This window comes from Thamnophis elegans, chromosome 3, assembly GCF_009769535.1.
Source record: "Thamnophis elegans isolate rThaEle1 chromosome 3, rThaEle1.pri, whole genome shotgun sequence".
Taxonomy (NCBI): Eukaryota; Metazoa; Chordata; class Lepidosauria; order Squamata; family Colubridae; genus Thamnophis; species Thamnophis elegans.
Window position 1 is genome coordinate 70,965,399 of NC_045543.1, and position 25,616 is coordinate 70,991,014.

The following is a 25,616-nucleotide window of genomic DNA, read 5'->3' on the forward strand; positions in this document are numbered from 1 at the left end:
AAATATTAATATTGAGATTGCTGAGCAAGATGCATTATTATTACAATTATATAAGGAAAGTAATAGAAGTGATAGTAGTAGTAATTTTAAAAAAGACATGCCTCAAAGTGCAATACTACCAGGTTCGAGAGGGCTGTAAAAGCACTATGAAGCAGTATATAAGTCTAAGTGCTATTTTTTATTCTTTTGCACTAATTTGAGGAGATTTTAAATGTGGAGCAGATTCTGAAATGCATTTGCTAACTTCATCTCTGCAAAGAATTTATTTATATTCTAGAAGCTGGTTTTAATGTTGCTTTCTGCAATCTTTCTGCAAGATTACATAATGTATAATTAGGTTTTAATTTTTCCTAAGTAGTGGCTTGATAACTGAATCTTTCTATAAGCAAGCCGGGTCAAGAAAAAAAACACCATACCATTGTTTGAAATGTCTGATCAGAGCCAATAGATTGGGTGTGCTGCAGATCCTATCTATCAAAGAGAGCTGGGTAGCAGGAACTAGAAGAAAGTTTTTTTCTGCTGTGGCCCCTGACTTATGGAATATTCTCCCCCCGAGCACTAGAATGGCCCCTACCCTGTTGGCTTTTCACAAAGCTTTAAAACCTGGCTATATCCCCGGGCCTGGGGCTCAGAATGTGTGAAGGGCCTTGTTACTTGGCTTTACTGTTAGCAGATTAATCATCACAGCTGCTGTTTGTATTTACTTATTTTGTTGGACATTTTAAATGTCTTTTAAATTGTTTTAATCATTTTTTCGAATTTTAAAATTGCAGGCTGCCCAGAATCTTGGTGAGTTGGACGCTGCAGAAATTGAATGAATAAATAAATAACAAAGTAAATAAAAACACATGTCAACATTTTCCCCCCCTTATGTTTCCCTCTTTTCTCCTTCAATAAGGATCCGGTGGACCCCGCAAATACAGTGATTGTGATCCGCTCTCTTGTCCCTGGGGGCATTGCTGAACAAGATGGCAGGCTCCTCCCAGGAGACAGGCTTATGTTTGTCAATGAGACCAGCTTGGAAAATGGTAGCCTGGAGGAAGCTGTGCAGGCCCTGAAAGGAGCACCTCTGGGAATGGTGAAAATAGGAGTCGCCAAGCCATTGCCTGTAAGAATTCTTGTTTTATATAGTGGGATTTTGAATTTTGCAAATAAACTCTTGGGGTATTTACTGATGTAGGACTTTAGGTCAGAGGTGGTATTCAGCAGGTTCTGACCAGTTCTGGAGAACCTGTAGCAGAAATTTTGAGTAGTTCGGAGAACCGGTAAATACCACTTCTGACTGGCCCCCACCCACATCTGTTCTCTGCCTCCCGAGTCCCAGTTGATCAGGAGGGAATGGGCATTTTGCAGTAAACTTCCCCTGGAGTGGGGAGGGAATGGAGATTTTAAGGTATCCTTCCCCTGCCACGGCCACCAACCCTCCCCCCCACCAAACCATGCCACACCCACAAAGCCACACCCACAGAATCAGTGGCAAAATTTTTTGAATCCCACCACTGCTTTAAGTATATAACTGTTGATACTTAAAGGTGAACTAACATTTGTTGTGAGATAATAAAATGCTGTTTTAGATGTTTACCTGCAAATTGCCCTTTGCAAAATCTCTCATTTTATACAATTGTCATCAAGAGAGTAACAAAGCTCTGTGACCCAACCCACTACCACTTTGTTCTGCAAAAAATACCTTTGCTTGAGATTCATGAAAGTAGCGCAGCTACTCAATAACTTATTCGGAGCCAAAATAATAACTTTAGTTTGAGAATTAGTTACTGTTGGCATAGTAATTTGAAACAGAGGGTAAAAACATGTTGCTTCCAGAAACCTAGGGTAAGAATATTTAAAACACCCCAAACAAAAATGTTATGATTTATTTTCATAAAGTATAAGCAAACAATGCTTACACTAAACGTTTGAATGCATTAATTATCTATTATGTATACTTCAGCAACTTTGGTATCTACATAGTAATAATTTTGCATATTTATTTCACACAAATGCATACATGCAAAAACATGTATGTTATGAAACCTTCTTCTACACATAATCTGGAAATTTTCTGTTCCTAAATGGCAGGAATCTATAGTGAACAGAACTGAAAGTTTGGCAGTAATTGTTTTCATTTATTCCTTGAATCAGTAAAGCAGTAATTTTGGTCGCTGGTTTGAGGGCTACTTTCTGGAAAAGTAGGACATTTATATATCCACCTTTTTCTGGCTGAATCCTGGTGCTGTGCTACCTTTGCACAGAGGTGTGCAACATTTTATAAGCAAGGGCTACACTTAGTGATTCAGAAGAGTACTGAATGCTGCAAAATAAATGGGCCTCATCACACGTGAATTTGGGTCTAAGGTTTGTGGATGAATTGGGGAGAGGGTGTCTTTTTTTGTTTACTATTAGTGTAAGCTCAGACGTATTGCTAAAATTTGCCCCTATTTTTCATTTGGAAATTGGAAACATTGCCATCACATTTCAACAGCAGTGGACTCGGGGAGTTCAGAGGATCGCAAAAAATGATTCAGTGGCCACGCAGGGCTTTGGGGTTGCCCATTGAATTGCTGTTTTGATAGAAGAGCCGAAAGTTTTTACTAATGGAAGGGAATGTTTCTTTCTAATTTGGGGTATAAATCATTTTATATATCTATGATGGCCTGTTTTTCTAATAATTCAGTGCAGCCAGAACGAGTGGTATGGTGGTCTAGAGGTGGAGCTCTCACCTCACAATCAAGAGGCTGTGAGTTCCTAGGTAGAGGCAGATATTTCTCTCTCTCTGGACACACTTGAGAATATATTTGCTGAAAAACACTCTGCATTGGTGACAGGAAGGGCATCTGGCCAGTAAACACTCAGCTCCATTCAGTTGCCTAGACTCCACCCTGCAAGGGACTATGGGGTTATTAAAAGTGGAAGATAAAATGTAGACAGAACATTTTTCACAATTATTGAGATATTAGTTATTGCAGGAGTGATGATTATTTATTTAAACAATATATTATGCTGCCATCTCACCTTAATAACTCTGATCAATTAACAATATTGTATGGAAAACATAAACCAAAATAAAATAAAATAACAATCTAGTACAATATGTCTGTGACTGCAAGCAAAAAAAAATATTTTTTACCATAATAAATATCTTAAAACATGCACAAGAGAATATATGTTGGGCTCATTTCTGGCACCAATGTGTGAGGGGAAAGCCAGCTCTTCAAGGCTAGGGGCAGTTGGGACCATTCTAGGCTCAGAGGGGAGGCTGTTCCATAGGACTGGCATTGTGACATAGAAAGCACACATCCTGGGTTCAACCAGGTCATTCAGTTTGACAAAAGGGACCTGAGGTCTGGTGGAATGGGTAGAAACTATCAGAAACAGATAGACTCATTGCTATCCTGGCCCTGTATCTCCCAGAGTTTTATGGGTGATACCTCTTCCTTAAATTGTACCTGGACACATGTGCCCTTGCATTCTGGATGAGTGGCCATTGGAATGGTCTTCAAGACTGTGACTGTGATGTCTCCTGATCTAGGGGGCTCCACTGGCATGATGGATAGACTTGTGTTAAGGCCCTCCTGGCCTTGGCTGGCACCTGCTCTTTTTGCAGGACCTCCAAATTGCACACTGGGGGAATGTTAAGTTATCCAAGTGATGGGTAGGGCAGAGATGTACAGAATATTAATGATAGTTAACTGTTCTGACCCCCCCATCATCCCACACCAAAGCATGCCGAGCCAAAGATACTTTATGGAATTTATGAACAGACAGAGAGGTCCTTGGCAGCAAACAGCACAGACAAGCCTTGGCAGCAAACAGCACAGACAAGCCTTGGCAGCAATCCAGCCTGCCAAGCTAACACAACAGTTCTCCAACTTTCGTAAATGTGTTGACTACTGCAAAAGGGGCGTGTGCACAAGCATTCCTTTTATAGTCTTGAGAGGAGCCTAATTACCACCAGCTGAGTGCAATTACCTCCTGTAACTGCACAACTGTTCTTTACGCCTATTAGCTCTCCGGTGCTGGGCATCTAGGAACAACTCCCTTCTCTCCTCCCCACTGCTGACATCTGGATCACACTCCCTTGTCTCCTCCCCACTGGTGGCCAACCAGTCTTTCTGCGCCCTGCTTGGAGTCGGAACCCTGTCCAGGGTCCTCCACATCCTCCAGAGCCGACTCATAGGGCCCCTCGCTGTCGGAGTCTGTTGGCAGCTCCAATGGCGCCTGCTGGGCCACAACAGTTAACCTTATATGGACAAATGCCCTGAGTTACTCAGAGCTTTCATATAGATGGTAAATAAAAGCAGGAAGAAAATGTTGAAAAGGCATATTTTGTATCAATTTTAACTAGAACCAGCCTTAGAGGAAGGAGGAAAGGCACTGTACCCCGCCTCCCTCATTACCAATTCCTCTAAACCTGATTAAAGAGGTATTGAAGCAGAGGTGGTATTCAGCAGATTCTGACCAGTTCTGGAAAACCAGCAGAGGAAATTTTGAGTAGTTCAGAGAACCGGTTAATACTACCTCTGATTGGCTCCGCCCCCATCTATTCTCTGCCTCCCGAGTCCCAGTTGATCAGGAGGGAATGGAGATTTTACAGTACCCTTCCCCTGCCACACCCACCAAGCCACACTCATCAAGTCATGCCATGCTATGCCACGCCCACCAAGTCACGCCCACAGAACCGGTAGTAAAAATTTTTTAGTCCCATCACTGTATTGAAGGTCTCTAATCAAAGACAAGGCCTGGGTGGATATATAATCCATAATGTTGAGTCATCAACAACCATGACCAATGCTATCTCAATTCTATAATCTAACCTCAAACCCAACAGAAAAGGATGTACATAATGTAGTTTTATTATGATGTAAATAAGGAATACATTTTAGTTGTATTGGAATGAACTATTTCTTAATAAAATCCTTCATATTGAAATTGGGTTCAACATTCATGGAAAGATTGTGAAAGCTGTTATCTCCCTGTAACTTACTATGAAATTCACAAGCCAGAACGGTAATTTTTTTAAAAAATAAATATAATTTTCAATCTGCTCCAAACATGTTTATCGCAAGAAGTGCTACCGATTTCACAGGAACTTATGTGTTGTGTTTACGAACTAAGTATAATTTAAACTTGGTAAGACTGAATAGGCTTAAATCTAGTTTAATCTTAAATCTAGTTTGTGAGGCTTAACTGTGTTGGAAATCAGGCAGTCTCTCGCGAGAGAGACAATTTATCATCTGGTCTAGGAAAAAATCTCAAATATCAGCACATAGGTACATAACCATGTGATGCTTAAAGGCTATTTCAAATTCATGATTATTGCCATCTCATTTTTCTTTTTTCAATCTTATAAATCATTTCATGGTTTGATGGCTGTAATATCATTTCTAGATACCTTTTTTCCTGATCTTTATTTTCATTTAAATTTTCATAGTATTTACTTACATGGCATGTTCTGTTCACTGGCCATCATCCAACTCAAGAGCTTCATTCTTTCTGCAGCTTTCACCAGAAGAGGGCTATGTTTCTGCTAAGGAAGATTCCTTTTTCTACACTGCCCAGTCCTTTGAGGAGGGAGGGCTAACCGATTCAGCCCTCTTCCATGCTGAGCTGGCTCTGGTTAGTCTATAGTTAGTCTTTTTATTCTATGTATTAATTTTGAACGGTATTTTGTTAACGAACAATACAGGAACAGTCCTGCTGTTGACATTTAACAGGTGTTGTAAAGACTTCTTGCTTGGTTTCCTTGAATCTACATGAAGGTCATTTATTTACTAATATAAGAAAATATCCATAACTATATCAAAGCAATGTATTTATAAGAAGACAATTTTGTGTGCCAAAATTAAACTCTCTAAATATTTAAACATTTATTTAAAAAAATCCTTGAAGCCTTAAGAATAACGTACACTTAAAAAGAGTAAGAAAATTACAAAAGCAAACCATTATTTTTTAAATGAGAAACCATGCATATATATAATCCTATAAAACAAGGAAATTATGGCCCCAGCCATCCATTCAAATTACTTTTTAGGACTCTGCAATTTCTCTCTTGGAACTTGGACCTCTTGGAACTTAGAACTCGATATAAATGCAGGATATGATTCAAATGCTTGTTGCCCATTTAAACTCGGCAATATCTAATAACTTCAGAAGACAATGGGTTTTCTCTTATTCCATATACTCAGTTTTCTCATACTTTTTCAGTTCGCTAAAAAAAAGAAAATATGACTTGTTCTGTTCAGGAATTCTGGGAGTTGAAATCCACAGGTGGTAAAGTTGCCGTAATTATTCAGCCATGCTCTAGTAATATACTGTATATAGTAGCTGAGATATTGGCCAGTCTTCAAAAATCCACAAAAGCTAGAATGATGAATGAATCTTTGACTGATTCTTTATATATGTATGTCAATCCAATAGCTAAAATGGCCAAATTCTTGCTCATTTAATAGTAATCTATCTGAAGTCCCTGCTATCTCAGAATAGGCAGGAAGCGTGTGTGTGTGTGTGTGTGTGTTTGTGTGCATGTATGTATATCTGTCATCTTTTCATGGGATTTAGTAAATTGAAAATTATTTTGGATTATATTGATCCAGACCATCTTTGTGGTGGTATGCAGATGTCACATTGGTCTTTCTGAGGTCTTGCAGCTCATTCCATTTATTGCCTCCTTCTCCATGGGTGAAGTTTCTCATGCTGCTTGCATCCCGCAGATGGGGTTTTCTTTGCTTGTCAGCTCAGCCTAATTTCTGTCCTGAAAACACACACACACACACACACACACACACATTCATATATATATATTCATGGGTGTAGGTATGCTGGTCTTGTTGTATTTGGGTCTTTTCCCGAGATTGTCTTGGCAACATTTCCCGAGATTGTCTTGGCAACATTTTGGCGAGGTCTCATTCGCCATCTTCAGGCTGGTGTTTGCGGTTTAAAGCGTGGTCAGAGCTGCCGTCTTTCTATAAATCTTGGTTGGGTGTGTGGAGCGCTGGCTTTGTTTCAGTAAGTGGATTGATTGGTTGTGTGGTTGTATCATGTTTGGTAGATTGGTACTGATTGGTTCTGGCTGTGTGTCCGTTGTTTTGTGTTGTAATGGCCTGGGTGGTGGATGGGGCTCGTTTGTTGACTAGGGCTGGTTTCCAGATGTCTGGTAGGCAGGAGGTATCATCACATTTATTTATGTTGTGGGGGTGTTTCTCTATTTTGATAGCTTCCATAATTATTCTCTTGTTGAAGTGTTCAGTTTTGGAGATTAATTTGGTTCCTTCAAAATTAATTTCATGTCCTGTAGCTTTAAGGTGCTGGAAAAGGGAGGAAGTTTTCTCCAAAGAGAGACTCTCCCAAAAACCGAGACACAGAACAAGACAACGGCATCACCCTACTCCCTTACATCAAAGACACTACAGATAAAATCAGCAAAATTATCCACAAACACAATATCAAGACAGTCTTCAACACTGACCAAAAAATAGCCAACATCTTAAGAAACCCCAAAGACAAAATCCAGCTAGAAAACCAAGGAGTTTACAAAATACCATGCAAAATCTGCCCTGCAACATACATAGGACAAACGAACAGGAGAATAAATGCACGCATTGCAGAACACAAGAACGCAGTAAGAAAAAAGAAAAAAACTTCCTCCCCTTTCCAGCACCTTAAAGCTAAAGGACGTGAAATTAATTTTGAAGGAACCAAATTAATCTCCAAAACTAAACACTTCAACAAGATAATAATTATGGCAGCTATCGGAATAGAGAAACACCCCCACAAAATGAATAAACGTGACGATACCTCCCGCCTACCAAACATCTGGAAACTAGTCCTAGTCAACAAACAAGCCCCACCCACCACCCAGGCCATTACAACACAAAACAACAACAGACACACAGCCAGCACCAATCAGCACCAATCTACCAAACATGATACAACCACACAACCAATCAATCCACTTACTGAAACAAAGCCAGCACTCCACACACCGCCCACCAAGATTTATAGAAAGACAGCAGCTCTGACCATGCTGTAAGCCGAAAACACCAGCCTGAAGATTACTTCTTCACCGGTGTCACTTCATCTTCTGTAATATTGTCCCCATTGAGCTGACCAAATATTTCACCCTTTGATTTTGGAGATAATATGGTTCATTAGCATAATATGCACATACAGGCATGTGTAGCTTTATATAAGGCACAAGCTACTTGGTTTTAAATTTACTGCAGGAGTTGGAAATACCAGTATATAGTATGAGAATGTTTACATAGAATTTTGCAAATAGGAATTCTAATTTGGCAGAAAGGCTGAGAGGTACAATTGAGTCAGGTCAAGATATATGGGAACTATGGGAAAAATACTTGGTGTTTTCACAGTGGTTCTATTTGTTAAAAATGTTTTTATTGTAGAAACTTCTGAAGGATTTTATCACAAAGCTACTTAGTTTGGGATATGTTCCTTATTTATTTATTTTGTTAAAGTTCAACTTTTATTTAAGATATAATTTGATTATATTCCTGCCGATCATAAATTCAGGTTAATGTAATTGGCATGCATTGGATTTTAGCTTCTGACTTGAACTGAACTGGATTGTACCCATAGAATTCATAGTGAATCCCATGATTTCATTGTTATAATGCTAGGCTTATATGAAAATGTTCTGAGAAGGCAATAATACTGAGTATATATTTACAGTGTGTGCTAGCATATTTCTAATGAGCAATAGTAATATATTTTGTGAATAAATCACAACTTTTTTAAAAAAAAATCACAATCATTAAAGTTTATGGAATAATCCACTTGATTATTTATAGTAAACTAGCTGATAACCCGGTGTTGTCTGAGTATTTATTTATAGAGGGAAAATATCTAGACCAAAAGTAATTTCTAATGTTGGATTTTCCCCCTTACCAGAGGGAGACCCCTTGTGGAGTACTGTGAAGCCGTTACCATGGCAACTCCAATGCGCTGTACAGTAAAAGCCATTTTATGGCAGTACAGTAGAATCCATTTTAAGGAACAACAGGCTGTATTTTAACAGAACACACACCGCGAGGAGGTGTTAGATATTTTTTTCCCAGCAAGGAAGTTATCTATGTACCAAGTTTGGTTGAAATTGCTCGAGGCATTCCAGAGTTATGCTGGAACGTGCCCGCGCGCACACACACACACAGAGATTTATAGATAGATAGATTATGAGCCATGATGGCACAGTGGTTAGAGTGCAGTACTGCAGGCTATTTCTGCTGCCTGCTGGCTGCCTGCAATTTGGCAGATTGAATCTCACCAGGCTCAAGGTTGACTCAGCCTTCCATCCTTCTGAAGTGGGTAAAATTAGGACCCAGCATGTTGGGGGCAATATGCTGACTCTGTTAACCGCTTAGAGAGGGCTGTAAAGCACTGTGAAGCAGTATATAAGTCTAAGTGCTGTTGTTATTATAAAAGTAAGCCTACTTAGAACAATACAGTAGTCTTTGATTTGCACCCATTTGTTTATTGACTGTTCAAAGTTACAACAGCACTGAGAAAAGTGACTTGACTGGTTTTCACACTTAACAATCATTGCAGCATCGCCACAGTCACAAAATCAAAATTTAGGCGGACATGTAACTAGCATTTATTTATAATCATTGGAGTGTCCTGGGATCTTGTGATCATTCCTAACCAGCTTTTGACAAGCAAAGTCAATGGAGGAAGCCAGATTCACTTAATGATTGCATGGTTTGCATAACAACTGCAGTGATTCACTTAAGAACTGTGACAAAAAAGGTCCTAAAATGGGGCAAAACTCACTTAACCAGTGCCTTTTTTAGCAGCAGAAATGTTGGGCTGAAATGTGATCCTGCACAAAGCATAATATTTTAGAGTGATAATAAAAAAAGTCAACTAAAATTTTTTCACATAAAAGTCATTGCCTAGCCATGATCTTATATCCAAAGCATCGAGTGGAAATAAGCACGCTGCAAGCCAAGATATTCTACTTGGAAAACTGAAAAGAAAAATGTTACAAAGGAAAATAGCTTTTAATAGCCACCAATGCTTGTATTTGAAACTGATACAAAGGTAGCCCATTTGATTGAATTGCCTTTGCTATTAGGTGGACTCAAGTGAGACAGATGTAATAGAAGACTGTACAGTGGGATCGGGCTGTTCTCCAGATAATGATGGTACATTCCAGCCTTCAGCTTCAACATTGCATAGCGGCATTTGTGGTGATGATCTGCAGCTTGCTCTTTCGCTGCCCTCTTCAACTCCCAAGGTAAAATTATGGGGGAAGGATATGAGCAGGGATATGAGCAGAAAGACACTTAGGTCATAACTATAAATCAGCCTTATGAAAATGTCTGCTTGGACAGTGAAGGTAATGTTACCAGTTGGTTCCATCTGTTCATAGTTTTTTTTTTACTAAATTAAAGGGTAATTTCATTTAGATAGTAATGCTGATTGAATTACCTTTCAGATTTTCAGTATTCAGCAGACCATTTACCATAATTTTTAGGTGCTCCAATTTACAAAAAAAAATGTGGTTCAAAGAAATCTAAACAATAACAAGCCACTTATGGAAAGACATGCGTAAGTATAATGAATGCTCCATGCTTAAAGTTCAAGCATTAAAAACTCTAATTTTCTTAAGGGAAATTGTTAGTAAATCGCTTTACAAAATCAACGCTCGAAAGGTCAATCAAATTCTTTTGTCAAAAGGTCGCTCAAATTCTTTTTTAAAATTTTGATGTTGTTCTTTATTGTTGATCATGTTAGCTTTTCTCCTCTCCCCTTTTTCTGATTCTCTCTCTTTTGGGTCATTCTGTGTATTTCTTGTAATATTCATGGTGGATTGTCAGTTCATTCTTTGAACTGGGCTTTATCCTGCTTTTATTGTTTTATAAATAACTCACATCTGTTTTGTTTGAAAAAAGAAGTTGCTCTTCTTTCACACCTGAATTTTGTAAGCTGGCTACATTTCTTTTGGCATCTTATTTCTGTTGGATACAGCATGGATCTGACGACCAAAATTTATTTCCTAATAAAATTTATTAGACTAAACAAAGTATACCTGTGCCACTATGCCAGATTGCATTGTTCAACTTTGCAATAGTTAATGAAATTAGAAATTAAAATGCATGCTGGGAAGCATACTCTGCAACGCATCCAGTTTTATACAAGGTATAGAACTCATGTTCTTGAAATTATTATCTTGTGTCCCATCAGAATAGAAATAAAATATTTACAATCAAATTTGGTAGTAGGATCCAATCTGGGTCAGTCACTGGGATCAGATATTTAGTCTTCTGAGTTTTTAGACTTGTGCTAGAGCCCATCCTCAAGGAACTTATTTCTGTGCCATATTCTGGTGAGAGAGAGGTTCCCAGTGGATGGGCTCCAGCACGAGTCCAAAAGCTTGGAAGACTAAACTTCATGCAACATTATCTTGGAACACGTATAACTGCCTTCAGCTGCCATGAAACTTAGTAGTGGTTATATTTATCACTTTATCCCGATAAAAATAATTATACAAAAATAAAAATGGACCACATGGCCCCCTGAATGTAAACTAGTTATTAATTGGAAAGGTTTTTAGACTTCCAGAGGAAGAAATGATGGACTCAAAATAGCTTCACCAAAAGTGGAACCAACACAATTGTGGCTTTATTTTAATAATTGAAAATGTATTAATAATTAACTGACTAATTCTAATTTTAAAGTATGATAGAATATTATTGATTTAATAATTAATTAATTATCAAATCACTAATATTCTATCAATAATATTCTATCATACTTTAAAAATAGAATGAGTTTAGAATTCTTGTTATTTTGTTTGCTAGACTACTTTCAAAAAAGATTCCAGTGACCCACTCAGTTACCAATCATCAGATAAAAACCTGTACACAATGGATCTAATACAAAGAGAGACAGAGAGTAAATCTGCAGGTGGATGTATGAAACAGATCACAGAATCTTTTCTTGTGAATCCAACAACACAATCTCCTAAGAAACAAGTTGAACATGAAAGCATAAGCATGTGGAGAGAATCTTCGCTAACACCCGAATTTTCCCACTGTACAAAAGTAAGTTCTAGATTGCCACTTCATTCAACTGAAAGGATTCATTACATGCATTTGTGAAAAAGCATCATTTTCAGAAATTTAGTAGATCAAATGAGACTAAAGGTGATAGTGTTTTCTTGTCATTCTGCCCTTTGATCTAGAACAGGAGTGTCAAAGTTGCGACCCAGATGTGTCACATACTGGCCACACCCAGTTTTGTGGAGGGGGAAAAGTCATGATATGTCATGTGATGATGCCATGACGACGCAAGTTTGACACCTTGATCTAGAACAGTGTTTTTCAACCTTTTTGTGCAAAGGCACACTTTTTTCATGAAAAAAATCACGAGGCACACCACCATTAGAAAATGTTAAAAAAATTTAACTCTGTGCCTATATTGACTATATATAAAGTAATTTTCCCACGGCACACCTTACACTATGTCACGGCACACTAGTGTGCCGCGGCACAGTGGTTGAAAAACACTGATCTAGAAGAATCTTAATAGAACATGTTGGGATTGTATGGATTATATACACTAATTTGTGTCAGAGCTTGCTTTCTAAGAACTGAACTGTGACTTAACATAGCACTTGCTGTTCAAGAATATTGTTCTATACAGTACATAATCATGGGCACCTTGTGGAGGGATCCTACTCCACAAGAGAGAGAGGTGAAATTGTTGATTCATTAATACAAAGACGTATTCCATTTTGGGAAACTAATATGGAATATGGAGTATGCAACAAGGACCAAAATTGATTGCATAGCTAGACAGAGCATGTTAGCTGAATTGTACAACTTTCAGTACCTGGAATCCAAACTGTGCATTTGGAGCGCACAAGATTGGATAAGTCTATTTTTTTAAAAAAAAAAATATATTGTATGTCTGTTTGCTGCCAGTTGTAAAGGGTATACTTCCTGAGGGCAGTTATTTTAGTAAAACACTAATACTTTTTTTGTTGTTTGCTTAGTTTGAAGAGAAACAAGCACTTTGAAGAATTTTACAAATATTCAGACTGTCTAGCAGCTTGTGATTTGTAAACTACACAAAATCCTACTATGTTTTCCAGAAGTGACTTTTATTTTCTTCTTACCAGGATCAAGAGTTCTTGATGGAGAATAATAGCTTAATGCTTGCTGGCCTAGATACAAATAAAAACAAGTTGGAGAAAATGATTACCATTGCAAAAGGCAATTCAAGCTTAGGTAATGTACCTCACGTAACTGTACACATCTTTGTTCTTGCAATCCTTGTTTCTGCCTAGTTATTCCTGAAAGAAAACTAGATATTATTCTTTTAAGTTGCTTTAATCAAAAAGCAAAGATTTTTATATATGATCTCAATAATAGTTACCGTATTTTTCAGAGTATAAGACACACCGTTTTCCCTTTTTAAAAGGGTGAAAATCTGGGTGCCTCTTATACACTGAATACAGCATTTTTGGCTTCCTGAAACCCCATCCCCTTTGCAAAAATGGCCATGCATAGCCTTTAGGAGGCTTCCAGAGTGCTCCTGGGGGATGAGGAGGGCAAAAATGAGTGAAAAACAGGCTGTTTTTTACCACTCCCCCCACCCAGCCCCCAGGAGCACTCTATAAACCTGCTAAAGGCTATGCATGCCCCCTTTTTTAAACAAAAAACAGGACAGTTTTTGCAAAAAATGGGCTGTTTTTTGCTCATTTTTGCCCCCCCCCAGGCCCTAGGAACATTCTACAAGCCTCCTAAAGGCTATGCATGCCCTTTTTTGACCAAAAACGGGCCCATTTTTGCAAAAAAGGGCTGTTTTTGGGAGGTCTGCAGAGTGCAAACATTTTTTTTTAAAAAATTTGCCTCTTCAAAATCTTGGTGCATCTTATACTCCGGTGTGTCTTATACTCTGAAAAATATGGTATATCATAATTATAGCATCATATCTATCTATACATTTTCCTTTCCATATGAAGGCAGGAACAGTCAGGAGAAGATCAATCTGTATTGTTATAATAATATAGTTGTCTAAAGTAATTTATTTAAAAAAAAAAAAAAAGAATCATTCCAATGATGAAACTATGAGCTTCCTTAATATAATGATGCCAAATCTAAGAACTCTCTATTTGAAAAATGTTAACATTCTTTTGGAAGTGTTCAGAAGGACAAAAATATTGGCCATATTCAAATATGGGAAGGATGAAATCCTGTACTTTTGTGCTTTGTGATTCATTCCTGTTCAGAACAAATCTTCTGTAATTTCTTCATCATTATCTCATCTTGATCTTCCTTTTCTTTCTCTTTGCTCACTTTTTAAAAATTAAATTAAAAATAAGTTCATTGCTTTTTCCTTTTCTGTTCTCTGCTTCTTTCTTTGAGGCCATATGTAAAAAAAAAGCAGATTTCATCTAATTAAGTAGCTTTTTAAACAAAACAGAAGGCATTAGGAATTCGTCATCTTTTTGATCTTAACCTTGAGCTTATGTGATGGAGGCAGCTGTAGACCTGAAGAGACAACCTCATATGCCAGCCTCAGCTGTTCCCATTTTTTTTTTTAGTGAGAATTTTCTAACTGGTGTTTTTTGACCTGCCAGGCATATCTTGCATGTTGACTCCTCAGACCTACCAATATGATATTTTTTTTTCAAGTTATTTTTTTAAAATATGTGGAAGCATGTGTATATTGGCAGAAATACAGATAAACATATAAATAAAAACAATTTCAGAAAATGAATGTTATTCAGTGTAAGTTCAAGTCAGATACCATGTTTCTTATTAGTGCTAAACTTTTTTTCCTCCATAAGGGATGACAGTAAGTTCTAATAAAGATGGTATGGGAATGATAGTTCGCAGCATTATCCATGGTGGTTCCATAAATCGTGATGGACGAATTGGTATTGGAGACTGTATATTGTCTATTAATGAGGAACCTACTGCTAATTTAACTAGTGCCCAAGCACGGGCCATGCTGAGGAGACATTCTGTCATTGGACCAGATATAAAGTAAGTTGGACGTTATACAGATTGGTAGATTTTCAAACACAGTATGCATCAATTATATTGTCATTGCACTTGTGTTTTTTTTTAATTCCTTGATTATTTTTTAATTCCATATCCCAATGAAGTTTCAGTATTAAACTGGATTTTACATTGATGGAAGAAGGTGAAATGTCTTCTGTGAATCACAACCAACCAATGAGAGTTCCAAAATTGCAATCCAGTATGGTAGTTTGATTATCCCATTTACTGGTTTGATATAATTTCATGAATTCAAATAAATACATAGAATTTGCCAACCATTTGCAATAAGGGGAGGGAAATGTTTGCCCTTATCACTTAATCTTACAAATACATAACTATAATGAAAAAAACTGAACTTAATTAAAAATATTATTAAACTAAATCCTGAACTGGCTTCTAAAAATTAACACTTAGCAGCTGCTCCTTAAAGCTGTCAATGGAATTGCTGTAGCTGAAGAATATTCCCCTTCAATGTCCAAGCAATGGTGAAAGTTGATGGAATATTACAGCATGAAATCACCTTTGGGAGGGGAAATAGTTTGTTAGATAAATGAGGGTGGTAAATAGGGAAGAAAGGATCAGAAATCTCTTCTTTATTTCCAGTTAATAGTAGGATTAGAGTGACAAAGAATTATATATTGATCCATGAGACAAAAGGTATTTTAACACCTTTTTGAATCTCTTGCTTTCCAGGATTCCTGGAAGATACAGTGATAGTATTTGCATGGGATTTAAATTAGATTTTTTTTGTTCAGGCAGATCAATTGAAAAACATTAGTATTTTATAAATAAGCTTTGATCTTTTACCTCAAGTAACTGAGAAATATTTCAATAGTGGAAAATGGTGAATATAGAAATTATGACACATGACATTATAACAATGCTTTCTCAGTATATTTTTTTTACAGTATTAGGAAGAAAACTGCATTTTAAGTCATTTGTGGGATATAATTTAATGTAAAATGCCACCCAATTGTAATGAACGTGAATGATCTATACCTATTAAAATAGGGCTCCAAATGCTGAGACTTAAATTGCAGGTACTGTGCCTTGAACCCTAAATTAGCAGTTCAAATTTGGGCTTTATATGCAAACAAAACTTTCTACCAGTCCCCTAATTTGAGTGTCAAGCTCAGCATAACTTTTTCATAATAATTTTGCTTGGGATTATGGTTTATAGTATGTTTTCTCTCTCTCTCTCTCTCTCTCATCTTTTTTTCCTTTCCTTCATATCTAAACTTTTTTTTCCTAAACAGAAAAGCAGATGTATAGCATCATCAGGATGTCTGTGGCTTCACTTCTCCCTGCACCTTACATTTCTTTAACAATATCTAGAGACTTTTGCTTTTAGCAGTAGTTATAACAGCTGCTCTAACATCTGCCAGATAATTACGGAGCTGATTCAGAATTCACCTGCCTTAACCGAACGTGTGGAGATGAATCTCTGATCAAGGAATAAAAGATTGATTGCGGTTGCATTTTTCATGCTTGTTAATAATCATTGCTATACACTCCAATAAAGAACAGATGCTTTCTGATGGGAGGTGTGGATAGAATAGAGGTGGAGAGGGGGAAGAAGAAAGTAAGCAGGAGTGCACACTTTTAAATACGTGTGTATGCATCTCTCATTGAGTAGAAGTCACTGACATTTGTTAACAATATTGTAAAAAGATGCTGCGTCGTATGCTTCACATTCTAGATCTTCTCCAACACCTGCTGATGATCAGGCCCCCTTTTATGTGTGAGTATTGGCGATTCAAAAGCTCATTATAGCTCTGTGTTCCAACTTGACTGTTCATTCATTCATGCTTTTATAACATCAGAAGTAGCTGGGATGTATCCAGATATAGGTACTACATAATGTACACAGACACACAGATGCTTTCAACCAATTAAAACCTATTACTAGATGAGATTACCTGATTAATTATTCAACTAAATCAAATCCTTCAATTTATAGGTATATTTGGAGATCTAAGATGAATATCATAGTTTTTAATCAGTTAAAAACACACATTCATCTTTTAAAGATAAGTTTATAGAAGCCAAGTTTATAGTTTAGATTGGAACAGGGAACGTGGGCTCTTCCAGGCCAGGGCTGTCAAATTTGCAGCCCGTGGGCTGGATGCGTCACACGCTGGCCACACCCAGTTTAAGCAAAGGGGAACAAAGTCCCGATACGTCACGTGATGCTACTGTGATGACGCGAGTTTGACACCCCTGTTCCAGGCCTTGAAGAACAAAATTTTCAGTCTTAGCCAGCATTCCCAATGGTGTGAGATATTGAGAATTATAATTAGCAATTTCTGAAGATACCCAGGTTTTCTGCCCCATTTTATTTTTCAGACAAGACTGCCAAATATTAATCAAATTTCCAATTTCTTTTTGTAGCTAAGCAATCATGGATCAGGTTAATATGTGGATAGGAGAATGCCTTAGAATCCTTTCTAGGTTCCTTTGACTTTCATGCTGAGAAAAATGCAAGCTGTAAATTATTTAGGATGCAGTCTTGTGGAGAATGATGGGTTGTGCATACCTTTGGAGTTGAAAGCAAAAGATATTTCAGAGTATGTGTGGCCTGCATATCCTTAAATAAAAACAGTTTTTTCTTAGTTCATGCGGTAGCTGTGGGATCATAGGAAAAGAGGTAGCTGCTTTAAGCAGTTGCAATTGTATGTGTCCCTCCACACATTTTGAAGCATCTTTTTGCCTTTAAATTTTAAAGAAACACTAATAAAAGATTTCCACTGAGTGGTCAGAGAGAAAATTTGGAGCTTGAACAGGAAAATCCATTGTCGGAAATGTCACTTATTCTTTTTTCCAGGGTTTGGACAGGAGATGTTTTGGGAAGCCAATCTATTATTCTACTAGATCAGGAGTGTCAAGCTTGTGGCCCGCGGGCCGGATGCGTCACATGTTGGCCACACCCACCCCAGATCCGTTAAGGGGGAAAATGTTATGATACGTCATGTGACAGCAATGTGATGCACCAAGTTTGAAACATGTATACTAGATCCAATTGTCTATTAACTAAGGTTGTGTAGGCAAGCTCTGGAGTTACCAAGGGATAGATTCCCTTCCTTTGATTTTAAAAAGGAGAGAAATTTGTCTTAAAACACCCATAATGTAGAAACAAAGCAGAAATATCCCTGTTTCTTTGGCATCCATATTTCCTCAACATATCCATCAGAGAACTGGATATCTTGAAGCGATTTCCATGCTTGCAGGTGGATGGCTAAAATTTGGCTCAGCACTTTCTGGACTAAAAGTGAAGTCATGTTTCATTCTCTTCTTTAAAAGATATATATTTATTCAACAGTTGTTAAAAAACAATTGCCTTCCTGATAGCTCTCTTTTTGTTTAAAAGTCCCACCATTTTTTCTCAGGATTCTTTTCTATCTCTCAACAGTAGCAATGTTTCTGTAGATAATTGTAACACGGGTAACTCAGAGGTTCCACATTTACCTCTGTTTCATCTCATAGTTACAACATAGAATAGGGATAGAAAGAATAAATGCTTATGGACTTTCCACACTGCTAAGCTTACAATGGGGGATCCATGGAACACAGTTGCTTAATTTTCAAGGAGTACTTCAGCTCTTTTCATGCCACATTGTGAAACTCCATTTCAGTTTAGAAATCCCAGCATCCTCCATATATTTATTCTGATGCTATAATATAGCTTTTCAGATTTCCCATGCCTGGGTATTTACTTATTTGTCCAATTACCATTAGTTTAAAAAAGATCCAAGATTTATATAATGTGAAGCATCAAATTCCAGTGCATTCTTTAAGTATTGTTATGTTTTCAAGTTGCTTATCGATGACACAGCCATGTACTGATGTCTGGATTAATCTCACTCTTGTATCTTCAATATTGCTTACATTTTCTTTTCCCCATGCTGTAACTAAATAAATCTCACTTCATTATTAAAATTGTACTGTGGTTTATTTTAAATGTGATCATAAGTTTCTTTATTTGGTTTCTTTCCTATCGTAGTATGCATAAAACACTTTTTGTCTGCCTATTAAATCATGCATGTTTTATTTCTTTTTATGTTGCATGGTATATAACATTTACATCCCTATCTTCTCATTTTAAGTTGGTTCAGGATGGAAATTACTCTTGTCTTCATTACCTTCTGAGGAATCAATGTACAATCAGTTTAATCCTTGATTGCTTTAGATTGGTAGTCTGCCTTGCTAGCTGTGAATTCTGAAATCTCTCATTTAATAAATCCTTCTTTCTATAGTTGCTTTTAGCCAGCAGGAATTACAATGCAGTTCTGTTTACTTGGCAGTTCTGCAGCTATTTCCTGCTAAGCCAAGTATTTTTGGAGTTACAATGAATATCCTAGATACTGCAGGGAAATGCAGTTCTAATAATACAGCTATTTCTCATTTAATGACCATTTAAATGAAGTGGTTGCTAAATGAAGCCACAGCTGTATTTATGATCTTATTTCAGTTTCCTTTTCCTTTAAGGTTCTGCAAAGCTCACAAATAGACTTAGAAAGTGTAAGGATTAATTGTAAAGTTAAAGAAGGTAGTCACTAAATAAAGACTATTTGCAATTATTTTTATTTCTGAACTACCAGAGAGTACTTTTAGTTTAATTTGCTTTCTTTTGGTTCAGTTTAGTTTCACCAATAGAACATTGTTGAATGATACTAATTTAATGTCATTTCATTCATAACTTTTTAAAATTCATAATCTCCTTCATTATTATCCTTGTTACATTTTGCTCCTTTTAAAATAATAAATACAATACAATACAATACAATTGGTTTGTAGAGCAGTGGTTAGAGTGCAGTACTGCAGGATACTTCTGCTGGCTGCTGGCTGACTGCAATTTGGCAGTTGAAATCTCATCAGTCTCAGGCTTGACTCAGCCTTCCATCCTTCCGAGGTCAGTAAAATGAGGACCCAGATTGTTGGGGGCCGTATGCTTAGAGGGGGCTGTAAAGCACTGTGAAGTGGTATGTAAGTTTAAGTGCTGTTGTTATACATTGACCTTCATGGTTTGCATTTGGTGCATTCCCAATAAATGAAAAGGAGGCTTTCTGGATTAAGAAGAAGATATTTGTGCGATGCCACACTGTGAATTATAGCCTTAAAAATCTCTATTGCTCAATACTGAACTATATCCAGACATTTGCAGCTTCTTAATTTTATGTTTACTTTTGTGTTGCAGCATTAGTTATGTGCCAGCAGAGCAATTAGAAGAGTACCAAGCCGGTTTAGGGCAGCAGCCAGAAGGAACAATGCCATTAGATGTTTTTCCTTCACATACTGTGAGGTAATTTAGAGTACTGTACTATTAATAAAAACAACTCCTTTTGCTTTAATTTAGTCCACCCATGAATAAAAAACACTATCCATGAATGGATGAAGAAAAACCGCATTGATATTGATTGGAAAAATACAAATACAAATTTGCTTGTTCTTTCTTTTTGAGAGTGGATTATAAGTATTTATTCTAGATAAGGGAACAAAAAAAAATGCAGAGTTAGGGTAATATATAAATAATCATTTGTATCCCAAAGTATTTATGGTATACTGACCTCCAATTTATCAGTTTGACTGTGGGAAAGGGAAAGTTTCTTATTGCCAATTGTTCATTAAATTGGAGAATATATCACTGGAGCTACTTCTTTTATTTGCATCATTATGCCATTATGCAAATTAAGTCACTTGCATCAGTTTAATCTATTTGAATAATAATAGTATTATTCAAATGATGTAACTGATATGGGTGATGTGAATCACTGCCAAAATTTGGTCTATTTCATGCAAAGTCCATTTTATCAACATTTCTGCAATGTCCTGGCTGCTACTTTACCTGGGGCTTCAGTAAATGTTTATACTGTATTGATTTCTAGATTTTTGAGACAAATGCAACACGCACTGATGTTTTGCATAACATTATCTGTTAGAAAAAACCACCCAATAAATTCTACTTCCTTACTGAATGACAAGTGTCTCAGCCTAACAGATGTATGGAGGATAATTTAGATCTTTCTGTGGAATCTTGCAAACCTAATTCCTATTGAAACTGCTCAAGATGTTACAAGAGTTGTTACCATGCATGTAAGTAGTTAGCATAGTTGTATAATTGCTGGAGGAAGTGGGAAGATATATGAAAGTCAAGGCATCATTAGGTATATTCATTATTTGTCCCACTTTATGGAAACTAGAAAATCAGGAAGCCTAGTCCATTCTCAGTAGGACAACATGTTTTATTTTACTTTCATATTTCTTCAGTACATATAGAAAAACAGTGGATTTATGCTAAATAGTCTATAATATGTGTGCAGTTTTTAACAGACCTGCCCATATTCCCCTGCTCTTTTTTATGCATTGCCGTGAAGGTGGAGAATAGACAGTATGCCCTGATTCATGTATTGTACTAAGCCTTAAATTGCAGTTCGTTTTACAGATCATGCTTAGCCACAAATACCTAATTGGATTAATGCAGTATGATAAATTTAAATCATGCAAATTACAGCAAGGCTTAAGTGTCTACATTCAGATTATATGTATTAGAAACTTCTATGTAATCCCAAATTACCAGATGGATTTTCCTGCCTTTAGAAAGTATGAAAAGGTTTTCTGGGGCATAACAATTGTATTTCTTCCATATATGGATTGAAATGTGAAGAAGAACATGAACAAAAAGTTCTATTAAGCTAGTCTGGGTTTATATTTTGGGAAGCATTGTCATCAATTTTTATAGATGATGACTAAAATTCAGATGAGACATGGTATTTTTTTTGCACTGGAACGGAAATCCATCTTATATTCTGCAAGATGTCTCTTTAACAGAACCACCTATATGTTAAATATGTGTTAATTAATTAGAAATGTTTCCTTGGAAAATTCTATAGGTGGAACGCAGTGATTTGGTATATTTATCATAATTTCTCTCTCAAAAAATTTGCAATCCTCCCTGATCAAATTTTGAGATCTTCCAGAGGGCTGTATGGTAGGGCGAAAGAAAGAAATCAGTTTATGCCCTAGAGGGGTAAAGATTAATATTTCCCATTTTCATTGGAACTCTCTAACCTATGTTTTCCAATGTCAATCTTCTTCCAAAAACCTATTCTTTAAAATCTGGCACCTATGAAGTGGAGTAAGCTTCCATTTGGAAAAAATTGAACAAACAAACCTCATCTCCATATATCCATATAACCTTGGAAATATGTTTGGATCACGTATATTGAGGTATTAGAGATTTGATCCCAGTCAATATCATATGGGTTATATTTAAAAAGGTGAATAAGGCAGTATACAAACAATGCTGATGTTTTCATTCTGAATTCGTATTTATATTGTTTGCATTGATAAATCTTAGGATATTTTTTGGTTGTATATTCTATCTTTGTATAATTTCAGGGCTGGTCTAGCTGATCTTATTTTATTTCGCTACCCTATGATCCTTTAATGTTATTGTTGCCTTGGTTGTACCCATGTTGTTATCATTGTTATATTATTATTTCCAGTGTATATTTCTGTTTGTTAACAGGGTTTTAAAAATTTATTGTGCTATTTGCCAGTCCCTCCAATTTTCTCACATGTCCCAAAATATTAAAAGACCTGTTTTGGGGATCATAATGATTTCTTTTGATTTAGAGCAAAGTTTGTTTATATGCAGAGAAATTCCAGAACTACCAGAACGAGAAGAAGGAGAAGGAGAAGAAAGTGAGCTTCAGAACACAGGCTACAGTAACTGGAATCAACCAAGACGGTGGGTTTGCTTTCAGAGCTAACCTTCTGGCTAGAGCCGAATTAATCAGTTTGAAAGTTTTAAGAAGGAATACAAGCAGTCCTTGACTTGTAACCATTCATTAATCACTATTCAAATTTACAATGGCACTGAAAAAAGTGACGGATGATCATTTTTCACATGATCCTTGCATCCTGGTGACATAAACAAAATTCAGATGCTTAGCAACTGGTTCATATTTGTGTCAGTTGCAGTATCTCAGGGTCATGTACTAATCTTTTGCGACCTTCTGACAAGCAAAGTTGATGGGGAAGCCAGGTTGACTTAACGATCATGTTACTAATTTAAAAATTGCAATGATTCTCTTAACAATTGTAGCAAGAAAGGCCGTTCTCACTTAAGAACCATCTTTGGACTCAATTGTTTATTTATTTATTAGAATTTGTCAAACAAAAACGAGAACAAGAATAAAAGAAAAAAATACAATGGCAGGGACAATAGGCACATTAGTGCACTTATGCACGCCCCCTCTACTTAAGTATGAAGTAAGGTCCACAGAAGTCAATTTGTGACTGAAACTGAAAATTTGTAGCTGAGACAATTGAATCAGGTAGGGAATTCCAGATTTTGACAACTCTATTACAGAAATCATATTTTTTACAGTCAAGTTTAGAACGATTTACATTGCGTTTAAAGCAGTTGTTCGCACACGTATTATTGCGATTAAACAGAAAAAGTCATTTACAGGTAAAGCATTACTACGTATACTTTTGTATGCAATACCTAGGTCTGACAGCAAGTGACACAGTTATCCAAACTGATAATTTCGAGCCTAGTAGCATAGGGAATCTATTGTGTACAGAAGAGTGAAAGACTTTTCTCGTGAAATGCTTCTGAACTCGCTCAATTGTGCTGATGTCAGATATATGGTAGGGATTCCAAACAGTTGAACAATACTCTAAAGATTGGCCTAACATTAGTTTTATAAACTCTAATTAGCAATACAATGTTTCCAGAAAAAAAGCTTCGAAAAATTAAATGTACAACTCTTAATGCTTTTTTAGCAACGCTGTTACAGGGAACATTGGAGCATAAGTTGTCAGAGATAAGTACACCTAGGTCCCTTGCCAAAGTGAGGGTCATCTGTTAGATCAATGCCACCTAGCTTATACTTGACATTCTGATTATGTTTATCAATATGTAAGACAGAGCATTTATTAATTGAAATTTGAAGTTGCCAAATAGATGACTACTCAGCACATAGTCGAGATCACTTTGCAAAACAACAGAATTATCTGTAGAATTGAATAATTTTATGTCATCGGCAAAATGGATGCAATTGCTTTTATGTTGATCAAATAAATTGTTGATATAGAGCAAAAAAAAAAGTGTGGGACCTAAAATGCTGCCTTGTGGGATACCACTGTTAACTGATGCGGGATTAGACAGCCAGTTCCCTATTTTGACTTTCTGCAGTCTTATTAGACAGGAAAGCAGCAATCCACTTGTGCAAAGGTCCAGAAATGCCGTAAGAGCTTAATTTCAACAGCAGTTTTGTCATGTACTACTATATCAAAAGCCTTACAAAAATCTTATGTAAATTTCATCTACGGCTTTACCTTGATGAAGACGTTGCCCAGATTTTTTTTTTACTGCAAAAGTTGTAAATTACAGAATGAGTTTTTCCTAAAGCCAAACTATTTGTCAGATTGGGGTCATAAATCAAGGATTACTTGTACTCCATTTGCTATTTAGACTTAGTGAATTCATGATATTCATTTTAGAAAGCTTTGTGTTATTACCATGGGGAAGAAAAGAGGTGCTCTGAGATTTTCTGCCTTTGAGTTCCCATTTCAAGTACTGTACTAATGGAATTAGAAAAAAAATGCTATATACCCATTGACTGTAGCTCTTGAACTTAAAGCAGTAGTTATGAGCCAAAAGTGGGGAGACCACATAAGAGACAAAATGGTGTTAAGGTGTCTCTCATCATATAATCTTTTTTACATTCATATAATTTCTCATTTTTCAACTGCAAAATTATCTCTTAAGAGGTTTCACATTGATCTCAAGCTTATACAATAGTATTTAGGAGGAGGGGGTCCCAGAGGCCTCTCTAGATGAAATTTGCAGGGTGGCGGCATGGGCGCCTCCATCGCCATTCATTAGGAATTATAAGTTAGATAAGTTTGCATCGGCAGATGCAGACCCTGGCCACAGAGTCTTGCAGGCTGTCCAGACTGGTGTAACACAACAGGGAAAGTCATTTTTCCACCCTTGAGGATACCGAACTTGGGTATGTCCCATGCATTAGAACTGAGGAGAAATTTCCTGACAGTTAGAACAATTAATCAGTGGAACAGCTTGCCTCCAGAAGTTGTGAATGCCTCAACACTGGAAGTCTTTAAGAAGATGTTGGATAGCCATTTGTCTGGAACCGTATAGGTTTTTCTGCCTAGGCAGGGGATTGGACTAGAAGACCTCCAAGGTCCCTTCCAACTCTGCTATTGTATTGTACCGTATATACTCGAGTATAGGTCGGCCCGAATATAAGCCGAGGCACCTAATTTTACCACAAAAAAACTGGAAAAGTTATTGACTCGAGTATAAGCCTAGGGTAGGAAATGCAGCAGCTACCGGTAAATTTCAAAAATAAAAATAGATACCAATAATGTTTTTGAAAATTTATTTCAAAGAAAAACAGTAAACTAGCTCTGGGACATCGTTATGTGGCTGCTTGCCATAACAAGGAGGAGGTGGGACATCGTTGCAGAGCGGCAGGAGGGGGAGGAAGGGGAATCGTAAGACAGCCCTGCATTACATTAGAACGTGAGGAGGGGGGATGGTGCGGTGCGCGCTGC

The 25,616-nt window shown here is 36.9% G+C and overlaps 1 protein-coding gene across 1 annotated transcript in view; it reads left to right on the forward strand.

Moving 5' to 3' along the window:
* MPDZ (multiple PDZ domain crumbs cell polarity complex component) overlaps nt 1-25,616 on the forward strand; it is a 113,378-nt gene that overhangs the window by 37,298 nt on the left and 50,464 nt on the right. The window contains exons 17-25 of the mRNA XM_032214401.1: nt 899-1,108; nt 5,497-5,613; nt 10,088-10,249; nt 11,817-12,059; nt 13,139-13,247; nt 14,813-15,011; nt 16,729-16,770; nt 20,224-20,328; nt 22,684-22,776. Coding sequence (XP_032070292.1) covers nt 899-1,108; nt 5,497-5,613; nt 10,088-10,249; nt 11,817-12,059; nt 13,139-13,247; nt 14,813-15,011; nt 16,729-16,770; nt 20,224-20,328; nt 22,684-22,776 — 1,280 coding nt within the window. The remainder of the gene's footprint in view (nt 1-898; nt 1,109-5,496; nt 5,614-10,087; nt 10,250-11,816; nt 12,060-13,138; nt 13,248-14,812; nt 15,012-16,728; nt 16,771-20,223; nt 20,329-22,683; nt 22,777-25,616) is intronic.